The sequence below is a fragment of the Petaurus breviceps genome, unplaced genomic scaffold, assembly GCF_028583685.1.
Source record: "Petaurus breviceps papuanus isolate PSGF00001 unplaced genomic scaffold, PetGlider_PUasm1.0 101, whole genome shotgun sequence".
Taxonomy (NCBI): Eukaryota; Metazoa; Chordata; class Mammalia; order Diprotodontia; family Petauridae; genus Petaurus; species Petaurus breviceps.
Genome location: NW_027185575.1, coordinates 6,144,389 through 6,165,286, shown reverse-complemented (window position 1 = coordinate 6,165,286; position 20,898 = coordinate 6,144,389). Strand labels below are relative to the sequence as shown.

General features: G+C 39.3%; 1 protein-coding gene across 1 annotated transcript in view; it reads right to left on the bottom strand.

The window, feature by feature from the left end:
- LOC138160535 (piwi-like protein 1) overlaps positions 1–20,898 on the bottom strand; it is a 64,170-nt gene that overhangs the window by 30,112 nt on the left and 13,160 nt on the right. Inside the window, exons 4-12 of the mRNA XM_069087130.1 lie at positions 18,460–18,674; positions 16,893–17,014; positions 15,713–15,796; positions 10,892–11,086; positions 10,190–10,298; positions 8,052–8,178; positions 7,695–7,812; positions 6,616–6,727; positions 5,264–5,448 (exon numbers count right to left, since the gene is read on the bottom strand). Of these exons, the coding sequence (XP_068943231.1) occupies positions 5,264–5,448; positions 6,616–6,727; positions 7,695–7,812; positions 8,052–8,178; positions 10,190–10,298; positions 10,892–11,086; positions 15,713–15,796; positions 16,893–17,014; positions 18,460–18,674 (1,267 nt within the window). The remainder of the gene's footprint in view (positions 1–5,263; positions 5,449–6,615; positions 6,728–7,694; positions 7,813–8,051; positions 8,179–10,189; positions 10,299–10,891; positions 11,087–15,712; positions 15,797–16,892; positions 17,015–18,459; positions 18,675–20,898) is intronic.

Genomic DNA, 20,898 nt, shown 5'->3' with positions numbered 1-20,898 from the left:
CTTCCCAACCCCATATCCTGTGCTCTATCCACTTTGCCACCTCCTGACTGCTTGATAAAATGCCTCTTAATGTAATCCAAAATTAAATTATTTTAGGTTACCAACATGACAAATGGCGTGATAGCATTTATTAAGTGCCCACTATGTTCCAGGTACTGTGATAAGGGCTAAGGATTCAATAAAAAAAGACAGACCCTGCTCTCAAGGAGCTTACCCTCGAATGAGGGAAGAAAGCACACAAAGAGAAGCTGTGGGGTGTCGGCAATGCCCGAGGGTGCCCAGGAGAGACATGAAAAGGTGATGAGGGAGCAGAAACCAAGCAGAATAACAGGGCAAATGAAGAGCCAGTTGTCACAGTGAGCCCTCTATGAAAGGAGATTACGCAAAGAGTTTTTTCACTTTACCCTCCAGCCTCCTGAGCAGAGGAGAAAAAACTTCGGATTCCCAAGAGGTCTGAGCAGCAAAGACAATCTCCATGATGCTGAGTTTCATGATGAAGATGATGATGATGATGGTGTTCAAGGCCCTTCCCAGTCCAGACCAGCCCCCTCCTCCCTTTCCAGTCTTCTTAACCCTCAGTCCCTTAACCCTTGTATCCAGTGACACTGGCCTTCTGTGTCAACAGCAACAAGAGCCTCCATCTCCTGGCTCAAGGGAGCTACTACCTCTGCTTATCCTCTGTGTCTGGAATGCTCTCCCTGTTCAACTGGTCCCCTCTGCTACAGGAAGTCCTTCAAAACACTTCTTAATTCTAGTGCCTCTCCTCTCTTCATTTTCCCCTACTTATCCTGTGTATAGTTTGTGCTTGTTCACTCACTGTCTACCCCATTAGATTGTAAGCTCCTTGAGGGGAAAGATGGTCTCTTGTCTCTTTTCACATCTCTGGAGCTTAACAGCACAGTGCTTGGTACTTGGTAGGAGCTTAATATTTAAAGGATGACTGACTGGAGTTGAATCCAAGCAAAGCACCCAGTGACAAATGAAGAGCCCTCTATAAAGGGAGTTTTTTTGCTGTGTCCGCCATCCCTTGAGTCAGAGAGATATCAAACTACTGACCCATTATTCAACTGGCAATCAGTTAATACCAGTCCATGTTCTCCCCAAGGTTCTCATCATTTTTGCCCCAGAAACCAGTTCTTCCATGTTGGAGAGAATCAAATATAGAAAGTATTTCTCCAAGTGGGTTCCTCTTATTTTTGAAAGATGGAATTATTGGGGTGGCTAGGTGGCACAGTGAGTAAAGCACTGGCCCCGGAGTCAGGAGGACCTGAGTTTGGTTCTGGCCTCAGACACTTAACACCCACCCACACACAAAAATACTAGCCATGTAACCTTGGGCAAGTTACTTAACGCCAATTGCCTTCCAAAAAAAGCAAAAAAAAAAAAAAGATGGAATTACCATTTTGGTAAATTAAGAAATTATGTTGGGGGCAAAGTCAAGATGGCAGAGTAGTACCAGGTCTTCCACGCAGCTCCAGCTCCCACCTCCTCCAATTCATGTAAAAAATGACTCTAGACAAACTTTGGAGCTACAGAACCCACAAAATTACAAAGAAAAGTTAACCTCCAGCTGAAGACAGCCCAGCAGGTTGGCAGGAAGCGGCCAGAGCACTGCTCTGGGAGCCAAACCCAGCCCCTCTCCAACAGGAGATTTTAGCCTCAGGGCAGCCTGACCAGCCACTGGCTGAAGGGACTTCAGATCACCAGCAGCCATGGTGGTTTCCAGAATTATCAACCCATAGATACCAAAGACAAAGTGAGAGGTCAGTGTATACTTTGCAGGAACAGGGAGTTTGGGAGTGTGGTCCGGCCTTTGCCCCCAGGGTGAAAAGCAGCTAAGGCTCCACAGGTGTGCAGCCACCCACCACATGGGTGCTTCAGAGCTCTTGGTCTGCAGATTGTAGGGGGCCAAGCAACCAGTCTGAGGGGCAATCGCTTTTGCTTTAACCTGCTTGGATCTGGATTTCTGTCTAGGATAGAGGTCCTGGGATGTGTGAACAGTTTGCCTGAGTGTGTGGACGCTTCAGAGAGGGCACCCAACTAATAGCTCTAGCAGCTGCAAAAACCCCAGTGTTTGGGATAAAGCTTCCCTTTCTATTAGCAGAGCTCTACTGTGGAAAAAGGCTCAAAAATCAAATAATTGAGTGGCAACATGAGCAAGCAAAGGAAGCAAAGCAAACAGAGCAATCAGACATTAGACTCCTATTTTGGGGACAAAAAGGATCAAAGCATGGAACAGGAGGAAGACAACAAAGTCATAACTTCTGCACCAAAAGCTTCCAAGAAAAATATGATCTGGTTACTGCCCATAGAGGAGCTTAAAAAGGATTTTGAAAACCAAATAAGAGAAGTAGAGGAAAAATTGGGAAGAGAAATGAGAATGATGCAAGAAAATTATGAAATGAGAGTCAACAACCTGACTGAATAAAATAACACCTTAAAAATAGACTAACTCAGATGGCAAAAGAGGCTCAAAAAGGCAACGAGGAGAAGAATGCCTTAAAAAGTCGAATTTGCCAGATGGAAAAAGAATCTCAAAAGCTCACTGAGGAAAATCATTCCTTCAGAATTAGATTGGAGCAAATGGAAGCTAGTGACTTTATGAGAAATCAAGATATTACTAAATAGATCCAAATAAATGAAAAAATAGAAGGCAATGTGCAATATCTCATTAGAAAAACCACTAACCTGGAAAATAGATCCAGGAGAGATAATTTAAAAATTATTGTACCACCTGAAAGCCACGATCATAAAAAGAACATAGAAATAATCCTTCAAGAAATTCTCAAGGGAAATTTCCCTGATGTTTTAGAACAAGAGGGCAAAATAGAGGGTGAAAGAATCCACTGATAACCTCCTGAAAAAGATCCCCAAAAGAAAACTCCTAGGAATATTATAGCCAGGTTCCAGAGTTCCCAGATCAAGGAGAAAATATTATAAGCAGCCAGGAGAAACAATTTCAATATTGTGGAAACACAATCAGGATAACACAAGATATAACAGTTCCTACACTGAAGGATTGAAGGTCTTGGAATATGATATTCTGGAGGTCAAAGGACCTGGGATTAAAACCAAGAATCACCTACCCAGCAAAACTGAGTATCATGTTTCAGGGGAAAATATGGTCATTCAGTGGAATAGAGGACCTTTAAGCATTCTTGATGAAAAAACCAGAGTTGAATAGAAAATTTGACATTCAGATACAAGAAGCAAGAGAAGCCTGAGAAGGTAAACAGGGAAAAGAAATCATAAGGAACTTATCAAAGTTGAATTTTTTATATTCCTACATGGAAAAACCGATAATTGTAACTTATGAAACTTTTCTCAGTATGAGAATAGTTGAAGGGAATAGAAACATATATATATGTATATATATATGTATATATATATGTATATGTATATGTATATATGTATATATATATGTATATATATATGCAAACATACATATGTATGTCTATATAGGAGAGTATATGGGCATATGAATACATATGTGAGTGTGTATATATGTGTACAGGTATACATAGAAGGCACAGGATCAGCTGAATAGGAAGGGATAATACTTAAAAGGTGAAATTAAGAGGTGAGAAAGGAATATAATGAGAGGAGATGGGGAGAGACACAATGGGGTAAATTATCTCACATAGAAGAAGCAAAGGAAAACTGTTACAATGGAGGAGAAAAACAGGAAGGCAAAAGGGAATGAGTCAACATTACTCTCATTGAATTTGGCTTAGGGAGGGTATGACACACACTAAATAGGGTATCTCACCCTACAGGAGAGTAGATGGGAAGGGGATGAGAGTGGGGATAACGGAAGGGAGGGCAGGCTGGGCAGGGAGGGAAGTTGGAAGCACCCACTTTTGAAAAGGGAAAGGATCAAAGTAGAGAACAGAACAAGTGGGGGGTGGGATAGGATGGAGAGAAATATAGTCAGTCTTTCACAATATTTCCACTATGGAAATGTTTTACATAGCTACACATGTACAACCTATATTGAATTGCTTATTCAAAGGTTTAAAATCAAATGTTTAAAATATATGTGTGTGTATATGATTTTACATGTAACTGGGAAATGAGACATACAGACACTGTGGCATAGAGATCCACCATGCCCTACTAGAAAGTCGGAGAGGGTATGGGAGAAGATATGGGAGAAAGCAGAGTGGGGGAGGGGATATTCAGTGGCATTGCTGTTTTGGGGTGGTGGGTAGGAAAAAATGGGGAGAAAATTTGTAACTCAAAATCTTGTGGAAATGAAATATGTAAACTAAAAAATAAAAAAATAAATTAATTTAAAAAAAAGAAATTATTTTGCTGATGTTTCTTTTGAAGAATGATGGGTCCATCAATGACTGAAGAAATGAAGTCCTCCATAACTTGTCTATTGTCATTCTGCACCAGATGGGTGATGCTTCCAGATTCCTTCCTTTGGTTCCTCTTTTGGTCTAAGGGGACTGTAATATATTCTACATTCGGATGATGATGTTCCTCTATCCCTGCTGATCATCATCCCCATGTTCTTCATACAACATTTTCCCTGGTTTCTGGATTGCAGCCCATGAGTATCTTCTTCATAAACAAGGCCACTACAACCTCGTGTCTTTTAATACATCTTCTTGCCAATCTTTCTCTGCTATTGATGTGAGTTTCTCAGTCAGTGCTAGTCCAAGATCAATGGAGAGTGCTTGCTGAGTAGTACTCAAAGTATTTTCACCTTTCAGGGGTGAGTGTGGGGGGAGTCTAATGGACTATCTCAGGACTATGGTTTTTGTATTTGTTCATGGGCTCCTGTGAGTTATTTGTATGTCTTTTGAATTTTCTGTGGTATGTGAAATAAAGGTTGTGATACCTATAATATACACTGTACACCTGATATGCATACTCTACACTGAATGCCTTTCTAATAGTTGAGAAACCCTGTTACCCACTTTGGGGGGAAAATGAGCCCCTGAAATTGAAGCCATAGCCAAAAGCGAGAAACTGGCCTTTTGGAGATAAGGAGCCAGGATCAAACCTTGTGGGGTGAGGGCTTTTGAGGGGAACTGGGAAGCAGGTGATATCTCTATTTTCCTCAAATAACAAGGGTCCCCTTTAAAACGAGTCAAAGAAGGCATATTTTAAGCATTGCTGAACAATTTCTACTGGATTATAAAACCCTGGATTCTGACTCAAAGTATTTGCAAAAGAAACTTCCCCCAAATGCATAAACTGTCAACTACCAGCATTCAATTTCTAAACCATGGGAAAAAATTTGTGTACTTACCGTTTGGGGGGCTTCAAATTTATACCTAGGGTACGTGTAGCAAAATCTAGTTTCTCCCACAGGATCTGTGCTAGTCTTGAATTTTCATGATTAAAGACAAATAGCCAATTAGCCAGTGGTTTAGGAAAACTCAACTGTCCTTTATGGATTTCTCTTGACCAGTCTGTACACTGGATAGACCTAGCCTAGGTGAGAAAGAGTTAGACGACATGTTATAAAAAGTAAACTGTGCTTTACAATTACTGAAATTCCAATAAGTCAACATGTATTTATTAAGCCCCAGACAATCCAATACTGAGACCAGCTATGAATTCATGAAGACGATTCTTCCTGATTCTAGGTCCATCACTCTGTGCACTATGGTGCCACCTGGATGCCCAATAAATGTGCCAGTCAAGCCAATACAGAGCATACAGAGGATGGGGGATGACAACAGAAAGCAAGAAAGGCCTCCTGAAGGAGGTGGCACTTAGATTTGGTTTTGAAGGAAGCGAGGAATTCTATGAGATGGAGAGGGAGCAGGTGAGCATTCCAGGCAGAGGAGACAGGAGGCCTGAAGATGGGAAATGGAGTCATAAACAATAAAGGCACCAGTTGGCTTGAATGCCCTGGGCATAAAAGGGAGTGATGTGCAGTAAGCCTGGAGAGACAGGTCAGAACCAGGCTGTCTAACAGAAGAGCCCTTCATTCTAGAGTAAATGGGGAGGCCCTGGAGCTTTTAGAGTAGGGGAGCACTATGGTCAGACCCATGCTTTAGGAAGATCCCTTTAGCAGTTGTGCAGAGGAGGAACAGTAAAGAGGAGAGACCCTCTCCCCAGGCCCTAAACAGATATATTGTCTAACAAAGTAACTTCTGCTTCTGAAGAGGAATGTGTAAAACTAATGTTTTCTTATTTTTGATGAAGTAGCTAGGTGGCCTAGTAATTAAGATCGCTGGGTTTGCTGTCAGAAGACCAGAGTTCAAATCTGACCTCAGGTACTTCCCAGCTGTGTGACCCTGGGCAATTCACTTAACCTGTCTCAATTTCCTCATTTGTAAAATGGGGGTCATATCAGTACCTATATCTGGGGGTTATTGTGAGGATCACATGAGATCATATTTGTAAAGTGCTTTGCAAACTTTTAAGCACTGTAAAAAACAACAGCTATACTTCTGGTAATAAGTTCATTTCCTTTTTTCATTCGTGTGGAAATACAGCTGAAAGCCCAGTAAAAGAACAAAGTAAAGCTTGTGCTCTTCTCATTACCTCTATAAGTAGGTTTACTTCGGTTTGTACAAGTTTTCTTTGGACCAAACTGAACCGATGATTAAAAACAACAATAAAAAAAACAACTCAATCTAAGAAACCTACTCTTCTGTCTTCATTGAGTATCGGCACTGGCAAAACTCTTCCAGTGAGAGATAACGGCTGTTTTTCAAAGTTTAAACCCCATTCCTGAAGCTCTCTCTGGACATCAGCATTCCTGTCGAGTTGAGAGTATTGGGACAGTGATAAATAAAACAATGGCGTGACATTCAATAAGAGATGTACCAGAATCAAGACAAACATCCCCTAACCAAAAATCTCAGGCGGTACCTCTCAGGGTTGAGATTCTGAAAAGCCACTGCAATCTCCGACAAAGTTACGGTCACCCCAAGATACACAAAGATAGCCCAAGGTGGCTTTTTGTTCTCCTGTCTTACTCTGCTTTTGGGACTGTCTCCAGCAACTGAATGACAGACAGAACTGAGAAATTGTTAGAGTTGTCCCAACTAATTTTGTTTGTCTCTCCTATTATAGCTATCTGGTACAAAAATAAAAAGGTAAGAAGAGGGCTATAAGTTTAGCTTTCAATTGTCTGATATCTATATCTACAGCTATCTATCTATCTATGGAGCCAATATTGTCCTGATTTGATTACTAAGCATTTATTTAGGGCCTGTTATGTAGAAGGCACTGGAGAAACAATTCCTGATTTTTGCATTGCTTATAGTCTCTTGGGAGAGATGATATGCACACATCTGTCTACTATGTGTATGTATATGTGCATTCATGTGTGTATATATAATATATACATACACATATTCATATATACATATACATACAGGCACAAAAAGTCATTTCAATCAGGAAAGGTCTCATATAAGAAGTGATAACTCAGTTAAACTTTGAAGGAAACTAGGAACTGGACTGATCTGACCAACTCTGAGCCATTTGTCATCAAAGATGAGAATGAAAATCTTATAACATAAATCACTCACCTGTTATACTTGCAGGAGTTCTTAAACTGGGATATGAAAACCTTTTTCCCCCAGTATTTTGAGAACTGTATTTCAATATAATTGGTTTCCGTAATCCTGTATTTTATTTTATGCATTTAAAAAAATAGACTACCAAAAGATGTTAATGACACAAAAATTGTTGTGGCCCTCTAGAATAAAGAAACTCACCTATGAATATTGTCCATGAGTTTTTGGAGTTCACTGTGCCGTCTTTCAGGTGACAACTTTGTACGTTTAGCTATGTTCTTAGTGATCCTATCATTCATTCGCATTGAGCGTGTGAGACCTTTGAGATAAAGACACAGGAGCCCAGAATGCTTACTAAGTTTACTTATGAGCATTGGGATGTAGGAGCAGCTCTCTCTTACAGAGCTGGGCAGGGGTTCAAAGAGGTGGTCTCAAATAAAGCCCAGAATACTTGAAGGAGGAAGTGTTAAATGAAGGAGAGAAGTGGAATTGATGGGCAAGAGAGAAATGGATAAGTGATTCTGTCTTCCCTCCAAAGAAAAGAATATCACACAGCACCTGTGAGATTACAGAGCTCAGGCATGAGCAGGGCAGGGCTTGTGGGTCTTCCATCAGGCCCTTTCTTCCGCTTGGGCAGGCTGACCAAAACTGGCTGCTCCAAGTCTGTGATTTTTGTCCCATATTGCTGTATAAGAAAAGGTCATCATCATTAATGGTCACTTCTTCCAACAGTGGACAGAGTAAACGACCCCACCTTATCTGAGTACAAATCCCCCCTCAGATACTTCCTTGCTGTATGACCCTAAGCAGTCACTCTCAGTCTCACCTTCCTCCTCTGTAAAATGGGAATACTAAGAGTGTGTAACTCTCAGGGCTGTTGGGAGAATCTTAGAGTGCTATATAAATGCTAGTGAGGGACTGAGGTGTAAGCAGACTGTAAAGGGAGGAGCGGGGGGGAGGGCTGGGCTGTGAAGGGCCTCGAATGCCATCATCATCTTCAGCATGCCCAGCCCAGAATGAATTAATCACTGGGAAACTATTAGAGGTCCGGTCCACCAGATTATCCCAGGCTACCACCGAACTACTTTGTCCTGGAACCCAGCCTTTCCCACTTATTCCATTTCAACTACTATTTGCCAATCACTTGACCTGAGCTGGTACCTGCTTTGATATCTTTCCAAGATGCACCATCTCATGAATGCCCTCTATGGCCCCCACTCAGATTCTCTCACTAGTAACTCCTGAAAACCCACTCCTATAAAAGACTTTCTAGATCAGGAATTCTTAACCTGTTGTGTGGCCTGGACCTCCTTCTGGTGAAACCTATAGATTCCTCAGAATAAGTTTGGTGACATTAGGGTCTTTTGTTCATTTGTTGTTAATAATTTACAACTGGAAGAAGTGCTAGATTTCAGTGAGAGGTCAATGAAAACAAAGATATAACTTTCCCCCATGTAAGTCTGTATATTTGTTGAAATCTATCCATGGACTAAAGGTTAGGAACCCCTAGAGGCAGCTAAGTGGTACAGTGCACAGAGCACTGGACCTGGAATCAGAAAGGCCTGAATTCAAATGCTATGTCAAGTACTTACTAGCTGTGTGACCCTGGGCAAGTCACTTAACTTGTGTATGACTTAGTTTGCTCCACTGTAAAATGGAGATAATAATAGCACTTTCAGGGTTGTTGTGAGGAGCAAATGAGATGGATAACATTTGGAAAGTGCTTAGCATAGTGTCTGGAACATATTAGGTTAATAAATGTCCATTCCCTTCCCATGTTTACTTTCTTCTTTCCACTCCTGCCTCCAATTCTAGAAGGATTAGAGGATGATATATTTTGATCTGAAAGAGACTTCAGAGGCCATCAATTCAACCCTTTTGTTTTAAAAATAAGGAAACTGCTACATGGGGAGGCCACATGACCCATGTGAGAAAGAATCTGAGGCAGGATTTGAATCTAGATCCTTTGACTTAAAAGTTGGTGCTTTTTTCACTGTTTGTAGGCACCCCAAAAAGGAGAGCATTCACTGGTACTACTTAACTTAGGCACAAACATCTCAATATTAGCTCTTGAGCCACCACAAGAAAAATATACTTAGTCTTGATATGCATGGCAGAAAACTCTCTAGCTATTTGTCTTATTCTAATACTTGTCATTTACATGTTTAAATCCATATAATTCACCTAAAGGATAGGAGAAGGGACCAAATCTTTGATTTCATTGGTATACAAATTCCCAGGTGAGGAAACTAGAGAGTTGCTTGGTATATTAAGCAGCAGAGTGAACTGTCTAGGATCACACAGCCAATGTGTCAAAGACGAGGAGACTTATTTAGTCTTTCTGATTTCAAGGCCAGCTCTTTAAACACTGCTCTATATCATCTATCAGAATTCATCTTAAGATTATGATGTTTGAGACAGCGAGAAACACTTGAAAATATTTTAAGTATAGCACATGACAGAGAACTATATGCATAGTACTATAAGCCAAAACAATTGAAAATAGTGCATCAAAAATGACTGTCACTAACCTACAAATTCATATTTATAAAAGCAACTTCTAAAGCATCACTTATCTATAGGTAATTTGTAACTGATGGAAAAAACCAATGATTTCTATTGAAGGCATTTTGAAATTCTGCTACAATTGAAATACTTTGGAATGGAGACTAAAATCTTGAAAGTCAATTTTGTACCTGTCTATAGTAGTCTAAGAAGCTGATATCAGAGTCATCTTTTTTAAAAGTGCTTCTTGGATTCTGTTCCCAGTCAATGTCATCAACTCTGTATGTTCTGTTGTTGTGTCTGTGGAAGGAATACATTTGGAGATTTATGACAGTTTAATGCCTGGAACCTCTCTACATGAAATAATATTTGGAAAAAAAAGTAGCAGCTGACTGGTTCTTCCAACAGTCTTCTCTAAGTTCAGAGGTCTAAGGATGAAGAATGATTAATGTTCAGTTTCTAAAACTAAAAACTATACAATTTCAAAATGAGCTGTAAATACACACATTTAATAGTAGTGGTAATGGAGCAGAAGATTCTGGAAGAGTTGTGTCCTAGATACAGCATAGAAGCTATTTGTCAATTAACAAACATGGAGTTAGGGGAAAAAAATGATCCTCCCCCCAATGGGGTCATTGTCCCTTGCAGGGTAGGTTAGGGGGGTTGGTGGGTAGGGTGACTCACATATAAACAGCTATTACATAAGGCTGAATAATTCTGAAGAGGAGAAAAGGGACAACCATCCTTTCTTCCTCTCCTCTTGCTATACCTTCTCCTACCTTGAGAAGCTCTGCTACATTTTACCCAGGCTTAGCACTTAAGAACACAGTTATATCACATGAAACACTGGCTTATTAAAGAAAAAACTGGGAAAACAGAGCAGAAAAACCTACTTGGTATAAACAATTTGTCCTCGTATTTCCTGCAAAATGTCTTCTCGGGATGTGCGTCTTCGAGATTTCTGAAAGTCATTTATGAGATCTAAGATGGTATCTTTTCGGACGACTTTATGACTTACATCAGTGCACAGCATAATTTCATTCTCATACCGAAGGATAGAGGTAATGAAACCTGGACAAATATTCAACCTGTCAGAACAAATAAAAATTGCCTTCTATAATCAGTGGCTTAAGCAAATAGTAACCCCACTACTTTTACTAGTAGCCCTAGTAAAAGTACAAAAGATAAACCCACAACCATCAACATTTCTCTATCACTAAGAAAAACAAGAAATGGTGGGGGGGGAGGGAGAGATGCTATTAATGCATTTATTGATAAATAAAATGCATCAAAAACCTGAGCATCAAACATATGACTCATATGAAGACAACTATAAAGTAATTTTAACAGAATCATCTCTAAATGATGATTTACACTGATGCTTTGTTGACATTAAGCATGGGTTCTGAAGGCTCTACCAGAGGTATGAAATTGGTTAGGTTCAACTATGATGGAAAGGCTGTCCTGAGCAACAGACTGCAAGAATTTCTTTTCTTTCTTTCCTCCTTCCTTTTTTTGTATCATCAATACTAGTTCCTTTCTCCCTTCAATTCTACCCCCAAAACTTTTAAAAATCCCTCCCTTGTAACAAAAACACAGTCAAAATAAATCCACACATTGGCTATGTTAAAAAATTATAGGCATACACTTTAATATTCAGTGACTTCAATGCAAAAGAAAGCAAAAGTAACATTGGAACCATAGAACCAAGCATTAGAAAACAAATGGCAGAAGACTCATGCCTTTATATTATGAATACTTTCTTGAAAAACACTTGAAGGCACTGAGCAAAGGAAAAACCAAATATTACTGCCCCCCCCAAATTAAAATGATCACATTTTAAAAGATAGGCACTGGCTGCCTACTGATATGGGAACCATTTTCAAATCAACCATTTCCACACATAGTCAGAAAACTGATTTATTAGAACAAAGAAACATCAATACCAAACTAGAATAAAAATGAAAAGATGGAAAAATTAAGGCAACTCAATAATATATTTAAATAATCTGCTGAATATGAAAAAAATAAAAAATGATTTAAAAAGCATTGACACAGACTATCACCATTGCCTAATGACGTTTAACCAATGTAAATCAATTGTCACAAGGCAGAGATCAAAAGAGCATAGACAAACACTTCATCCACTTGCCAAGAGGAGAGTGATAACAGCCAGGGGCAATCGTGGTTTAGAGTATAAAATCATTTGTAGGATTTACAGAAGAGAATAGTAGAAGATAATAAGCAGCGTCTCTTGATAAAACGGCATTAAAGAGGAAAGTTTACAGAAAGCTTGGCAACTGAGGAAAGTCATCCCAAAGGCATTTTAAGACAAAACTTACTGAAGTAAAACAGAAAGAGAAATGGAGCTCTATTTTTAAAGAACTCTTTTCAACAATGGTAGAGAATTGAAGAAAGTAGAGAAATCACATTTCAGCTCAACATCACAGATCTGTGATGTTTAAAATGTTTGAGAGACATAAATTCTGGTTAATTTAATCATTTTATTAATAAGGCTAGCACATTATTAATAAAAGAGGTCAGTGGCACTCTCGAATGCCAAAGACCCCTCATGGGGTACAGTTTATATGCCCTTGGAAGAGCAAGTACACCTGAGAAGAGCAACTCTGATTGGTTAATTATTGAGAGAATGAATATTACAATGAGGGGTGGGCTATATTCACAATAACAGTCTAGAGGTACATGACTTGGATCACTTAAGTCTTGGTCAAAGAGACTTATCAATTTCCATATCACTATCTGACTTAAGGGAAAATCAACATTTTCCTAGACCTGTCTCAGTAAACACAACAAGCAGGAATCCATCCATTAGCCTAAACTTAGAATTTCTTTTCTTGGATAAGTCCTTGAGAAAGATTTCCTATATTGGTTGATTTCTGGATGAGGAAGTAGAAAAGGAAAAAAAACTTTGGTCCTGACTTGAAAATTAGTTATTAATAGAGAAATCATCATCTGTCTCAGATCCCAATAAGCAGGACAAAGAAGGAAACAATATTGTTCCCACCTTTGTTTTCTTCAGTTCCACTAAGCCAGATGAAGAAAACAGATAACCCAAGGGCCTTCCTTGAGAGATCAATTCCCAAAGTATTTGGAGAGGAGATATCAAAAAAAATTTGATAAAAAGTCTCAAATCTTATTACCAAAAAAATGGAGACCAAGAAAATATTTGCCATCCAACATGTCTACTTTCCCCATCTTTACAACATTCCACTACTACCACACACACACACACACACACACACACACACACACACAGAACATCTCTGACCCATTCAAGGTATAAGGACAACTAAGTCTGATACAGTAAAGTAGGAATACTACAATCAGGGGCCTCCACTTTCTTATCCTTGCACCATAAGTACTCTCTCCTAAGTTAGGAATGATCTCTTAAGTTGCCAAATCCAGTCCTTTCTCAGTTCCCATTCTCCTTGACTTCTAACTGTAGCTGCGAACACTGCTGATCACTCTCTTCTCATTGATACTTTCTTCTCTCTGTTTTCAGGACACCACTCTCTCCTGGTTCTCCTCCTACCTATTTAACCACTCCTCTGTCTCCTTTGCTGGATCCTCATCTAAATCATAACCTCTAACCACAGATATCCCACAGGACTCCATCCTAGGCCCTCTCCTCTTATTCCTCTGTACTATTTCACTTGGTGATCTCATCAACCCCCATGGATTTAATTATCTTCTCTATGCTGTCCATTCTCAAATCTACCTTTCCTGACCTACTCTCTTCTGCTAACCTACAATCTTGTATCTCCAATTGACTTTCAGACATCTGGAAACGGACATCCAGTAGACAACTTAAACTGAATATGTCTGAAACCAAACTCATTTTCTTTTCCCTGAAACCCACCCCACCTCCTACCTCCCCTATTACTCTAGAAGATAACATTTTCCCTGTTCCTAAGGTTCACAACCTAGAAATCATCCTGGATTCCTCACTAACCCAAGCTGTTCTTAAGGTCTATCAACTTCACCTCTGCATGTCTTGAATACATCCTCTCCCCTGACACTGCCACCCCTCTAGTACAGACCCTCATCATCTCATGCCTAGACAATTGCAATAACTGCTGGTAGCTCTACCTGCCGTGAGTTTCTCAACATTCCAGGCCATCCTCCATTCAGCCAGCAAAGTGATATGTCATCCCCCTAGTCAATAAACTTCAGAGGTTCCCTATTGCCTCCTGGATCAAATACAGAATCCTTTGTGTGGCATTCAAAGCCCTTTATAACCTGGCCCCCTCTTGACCCTTTCTCGTCTTTTTACACTTTACTCCCTTATTTGCACTCTTCAGCCCAGTGACATTGACCTCCTGGCTGTTCCATGAACAAATTACTCTATCTCTTGGCTCCTGGCCTTTTCATTGGCTACCCTCCAGGTCTAGAATGCCCGCCTGTCTTTTCTCTGCCTACTGACTTCCCTAGATTCCTTTAAATGCCAAACAAAATCCCATCTTCTATGGGGAATTTTTCCTACCCCCTTTTAATTCTAGTGCTTTCCTTCTCCTTTACTTCCTATTGATTCTATACATAGTGTGTTTGTACACATTTGTTTACTTGTTTCTCCCATTAAATTGTGAGTCCCTTAAAGGCAGGGGCTGTTTTTTTTTGCCTCTCTAGTGCTTCATACAGTCCCTGAAATATAGCAGGTGCTTAGTAAAGTTTACTGACTATTTAAGATATCTTTTAAAATACCATTAGGATATACTTCATAGGAGAAGATGAAGCAATAAAAATCCTATGAAAGATAAAACTGACAAAAATAGTAAGAGAAATTAGGGGAAAAAGGAGGAGTATATACACATATTGCCAGATTTCATTATAGCATTATATATAGTACATAATTTATAATTAACATAAAACTATAATTATTAACAGCATCTAGTATTAGATGAAAAAAGCAAGTATTTCAATGTAATAGATTAAATAATCTAAAGCTAGAAAAAGGTCTATAATAAATCAGGTGTTTAATAAACCCAAGATCAAAGCAGGGAATTCATTATTTAGCAAAAATCTGTTCAGAAAATTAGATGGTAGTTTGTTGAAAAAAATACTTATTAGATTAATATCTCACAATATATACAACAATAAATTCTGAATAAATATAATATTCTATTATCTTCTAGTTTATAATTCTCATTCATCCATATCTGTTTTGATCATAATAAAAGAGATAAATTCTCAGTTCTATGACAAATAGAAGTTAAAGGAAGTGAAAGATCTGAGATCAATGAATTTTTTAACTAAAAGCAATAAATTAAAATAAGAAAGAAAAAGATTCAATGTTTTACTAATACAACTATATCTATTTCTAAGACATTTTTAGGTGTCATCTTTTTTTTTTCCAGGAATGTTTGTAGTAAAGATTTCTCTACTGTTCTCTAATACATAAGTAATAATAAAAAAAAGTGTGATTAAAAGTTAACTTTGCCATGAATAGATACTAAACACTGTCTCCTGAAAGAAAAAAAACTCAAAGTTTCCTATAATAATTATATATTTTTAGAAAACTGAGAGCCCAATCTATCCCCAATTGACAGTGCACCATTTAATCTAACAGTAACTATAACACTTATAAAACAACCACCATAATTTGAAGGGTTATAAGCTCCTTTTTTGCTTAGAAAATATGAAGTGTTCTATTGTATCAAATGCTATATATAAATGTCCATTCTTATTATACAAACCCCAGATCTCTCATGTCTTCTGCCCCATTGTAAATGTCATAAAAATTGCGACCAATTTGTACAAGCTTCATGGTATTCAAAAGTCTAAAAGTTAAAAAGACACAAAAATTTCGTTATTTATTTATTTATGTTTGTTTGTTCTACTTTATGCCCAAGAAGAAAATGAGATATTTGTAATGTTAAATGATTAAAACGAGATATTTGTAAAGTGCTTTGCAAACCTTAAAGTGCTATAGAAATGCTAGCTATTATTATTGTTACTATCATATCTAAAGTTCTATGCAAACCTTAATATAACCTTAGTTATTAGAATGCTAGCTTTTGAGATGTCTATTACATCCCCCTCTCAAAAGAAGTTCCAGAACCAGTTAGTATTTATATATCTGGAAAGTGCTTCACAAATATCATTTCATTTGAGCCTCACAACAATCCTGAGCAGTAGGTACTATTAAAATGGTGATAATAATAGCACCTAGCTTGCAGGGCTGTTGTGATGATCAAAAGAGATAATATTTGTAAAGCACTTAGCACAGTGCCTGGCACCTAGCAAGCATTTAAAAAATGCTTTTCTCTTCTCCCCTCCCCATCACTATTATTCCTATTTCATGGTTAGGAAACCAAGTCAGACAGAGGTTAAGTGACATGCCCAGGGTCACACAGCTGGTAAATAAGTGCCACATTTGAGGCCACATTTGAACTCGGGTCTTCCTGACTCCAAGTCCAAGAGGGCAGAACGCTGGTTTTACCTAAACTAGTCTCTCTACCAGCTATAGCATAGCCCTCTATAGAGAGGAAGTAGTTAATGCTTATTGAATTGAGTTAAATTACTTATAGAGAGAAAAAAATCTACCCAATACTTTTAATGTTGATTCTATGAAGCTGCTAATTAGACTCAGGGTCTATAGAGCAAGAAATGGGAACTAATACAGTTTGTCTCTATTAAATAAACCTAAAAGCATCTTCTTCCAGAGTGATCTTCCTTCCCATGAAGTTATTGAGGGAAGGAGGGAGCTGAAGTCTTCAAGGAGAATAAACTGTGTATGTAATCCTTTACCATCGCTACATGCTTGGATTTCAAAAATCACAAAGGGCTACAGGGATGCATTTGGGTTCACTAATGTTCACCACCCCTACACATACAACATTCTAAGTTCAAGGAAGTGAAAAGGGTCCAACAAACCTTTTGAAAATAACATTGTAAAAGTGTAAGCAAGTTGGTGAATTAGGTAGCAGTTCACTGGTTAAAGTGATAGTTATCCTCACTTTCTCTCCACTCTGTGTCTGACTATACACTTCAGTAACCTGAAAAAAAATAATAACAAAGCATGCCTAATAGATGATCCAAATGGACAAACGACACAAACTAAGAATCAGTTACTTTCTGAGCTGCTCCCAGAAATGAGTCTCCATTTACCACAAGTAGCCCCAATTCGCAAGACAAGCATTTTAGAGTCAACCCTGGGGCAAACCTGATAGTCTAGGTAGCTAAGCCCAGCAACAGAAACTTAAAGAGAAAGAATATCCAATTACACAGTTGAGCTTTCTAAAATTCACCTCAAGCAGATGTTTAATGAAATAACTGATGACGTCTGGTTTAGAAATACTTCTTCTTTGAATGTGGGGGAAAGGGACACAGCAAAGAGCAAAATCAGAACAAAGAACCCGAATTTCAGTGACTGTGTCTGTGTCAAAACTATAACCTGCCTTAGAAACACACCTTTTGGGGCAGTGAAGAGGGAGAAAGAGGAAATTCCCTCTCTCCAAGATCAGCACCTCTCTCTAACTTAGTCTTAGAGACACTAAGAAATTAGTGACTTAGAGGGTAGTAAGGTTAGTTAACCTGGGGTACTACAAGCTTATAGTCACACAGCCAGGATGTATCTGAACCATATTTGAACCCAGATCTTCCCAATCAAAGTCAGATGGTTTTTAACTTTCAATCAGACTGTTTTTTTTAATTACTTATGTATTAAAAAATAGAAAAATCTTTACTACTGACATTCCTGAAAAAAAGTCTGACACCTAAAAACTATCTGTCGAGTCATTTTTTTAGTCATGTCCCACTCTCTGTGACCCCATTCAGGGTTTTCTTGACAAAGATACTGGAGTGAACTGACATTTCTTTCTTTGGATTAGGAAACTAAGGCAAAGATGGTTAAATGACCAAGGTCACACAGCTAGTAAGTGTCTGAGGCAGGATTTGAAGTCAGGAAGGTGAGTCTTCCTGATTCCAGGACTGGTGCTATCTACTATACCTTAATTAGTGCAAATAAGGGCCATCCTCCTAAAATGAGATCTCTGAAAGCAAAATACAGAGGAAAATTGTTCAAAGTACAATTACAGGCTTCAATTAGGCTTGCCATCACAGGACTTTGCCCACAGTAGTTACTGAATAACATTTGCTGTGCAAGTCAGACAATTTGGGAAGTGATAGAGAATTATAGCCTAGACTAATGTGGTGCCTTTGCTGCAATTTGCATATGTTAATATCAGTGTTTGAATTTAAATCAATCAACAAACATTTATTAAGTACACTGTTAGGCTATTAAGGATCCAAAAAAGGTGACAAAGAAAAGTTTTTAATCAAAGATCTACCAGCTACAAGACCTTTGGGGGAACACCTTAAAAACTGACTATACCCTTACTTCATATTATATTTAATTTTTATTGTAACTGGCAATTGCAGTGACTGAACCACATTTTCTTTAAAAGCCTAAAGCTGTAGTACCAATCAAAAATTATTTCACCTTGTTTTGAAGTCTATGGCACAAAAATAATATTGCCCCATCAAAAGAATAATGTTGTCCTAGGAGCTGTTTGTGCACGTCAAGTAAAACTGAACGGAGTCTTCTGGAATCCATCTGTGGGTTGAAGTTAACATGGTACTGGTACAGTGCCCACTGGGGACGAGATGTCAGCCGGAAATGGTTTGTCTTCAAGTGGACTACTGTCCCTAAAGTACCTGAAAGATTGAGCCAGATTTGACAGCCTGTGAAACATCATGCCTACTTATTCTTCCCCATCATTTCTAATGTTATAATCTAACTGGACATTTTCCCAAGACTAAAGGCAAAGTCATACAATACAGTGAAGTTCTTAGAGAGAGACCTGACTCTTTGGGACACTAATTTAAAAGGCATTTGAGTGGATACAAAAGTATGCCTTTAGTAAATGAACCTAGTCAAAGGTCTAATCTAGTAATATCAAAAGACTTATGAAAAGCTCAGGTCTGCATAAGATTTCTAAGAACTACCTAATGACCTACATATTTCAAAGATTTTAGCTAGGTTGAATCAGTTGTGAAATCACAAATTGGCTTGTTATCCCCTGGCACACATTTTTAATGTAGTATCTAAACAGGCAGTATCTTTCACAAAAGGGCAGGGGACAGCTTCTCAGCTAACAGTCTGACAACAGAGAAGCCCTCAGACCTACCTTAGGGTACGAGAACAGCTGTGTAACAATGAATGGATGAATGAATGAATGATAAAGCATTTCTTAAATGTATACTATGTGCCAGGTACTGTGTGAAGCACTGATTGATTAAATAAACACTAACAAGCTGGACAGTCTTTGCCTCAAGAAGCTTATGTTCCAATGGGAGAAGATCAAAAGCTGTGGGGATAGGAAATAGGGGTGGGAGGTGAGGACACGAACAGAAGGGTGAAGGATAATTTGCAGCGAAGTTTCTCCATTCTGAAAAATCAAATCTAGAGTGGCTTCAGCATCCACTAAGCCTAAGTTTAGAAGTCACCTGACCTTATAGGAATCTGGATCTTAGAGCAATGGAGACCCTCCCCAGTGCCACCTCAGCACAAGATATGCCAAACAAGGACAAAACTGTCTTCCTGGCCTTCCATTGGACACCCACATGTTTCCATGTCCTTTGTCTCTGAGATAGATTCCCATGCTTAGGTTGTGGGTCCGCCTCCCCACCAATGAGAGCAAAGGCCAGTTGGGGCATTGGGTTTCTGTATTAGAAGGTTATATAAGCATGGACTTGCTTCTATCTGTTACTCTCTCCCTGGCAGATGCCATTTGAGTGACAGGGGCAAAGTTTTTTCTCATGAGGAAGAATACAGACCTTTTCTGATCTCAGACTCAGACTTTGAACTCTTTTATCCCACACAAAAGTATAGCAGCATGATTTGTTAATGCCTGGAAAGTGATGTTTCTGGTTAAGATAAGTTCACTAGGCGGGGGTGGGGGGTGGAGCCAAGATGGCAGTGTAGAAGCAGGAAAACTCCATGAGCTCCCCCCACAACCACCTCAAATACCTATAAAATATGACTCCAAACAAACTTCAGAGCTACAGAACCCACAAAGTGACAGAGATAACAAACCTCCCCCTGAAGGCAGCCTGGAAAGCAGACAGGAAGGGTTCACTGCAGCATGCTGGAAGGCAAGGCCAGCCCTGTGTAAGGCCTTGGTTTTAGCCCCAGGGTGGCCCCAACCAGCATTGGCTGGAGCAGACCTTAGGAGAGAGGATCACCAGCAGCTGTGGCAGTTTCCAGAAATATCAACCCATAAATACCAAAGACAAAATAAAAGGTCAGTGAAGAACTCTGTTGGAATGGAGGGGGACAGAGTATGGTCTGGCCTTAGCCCCCAGGGTGAGAAGTGGCAGAGGTGCCAAGGCCACCTCCAAGTGGCTGCTTGAGAGCTCCTGGCCTGTAGATCATAGGGGGACCTGCAACCATTTGCAGGAGCGGGGGGGACGACGAGTAATCACTCTTGCCTCAACCTGCCTGAATCTGGATCACCTGGATCGCTGTCTTGGGGTATGTGACCAATGAGCCAGAGCTTGTGGGGGCTGCAGAGAGGGCACCCAACTAACAGCTCCAGCAGCTGCAAACACCCAAGCAATTTGGGACAAAACTCTCCTCCCTGGAAGCGGAGTTCTACTGTGGCAAAGAGCTCAAAAGTCAAGTAATTGAGTGGCAAAATGAACAAGCAAAGCAAGGACAGCAATCTGATTTTGGACTCCTTTTTTGGGGACAAAAAGGATCAAAGCATGGAACAGAAGGAAGACAACAAAGACAGAACTCCTGAACCAAAAGCTTTGAAAAAAAATATGGACTGGTTACAGGCCATAGAAGAGCTTAAGAAGGATTTTGAAAACCAATAAGAGAAGTGGAGGAAAAATTGGGAAGAGAAAAGAGAAGGATGCAATAAAATTATGAAAA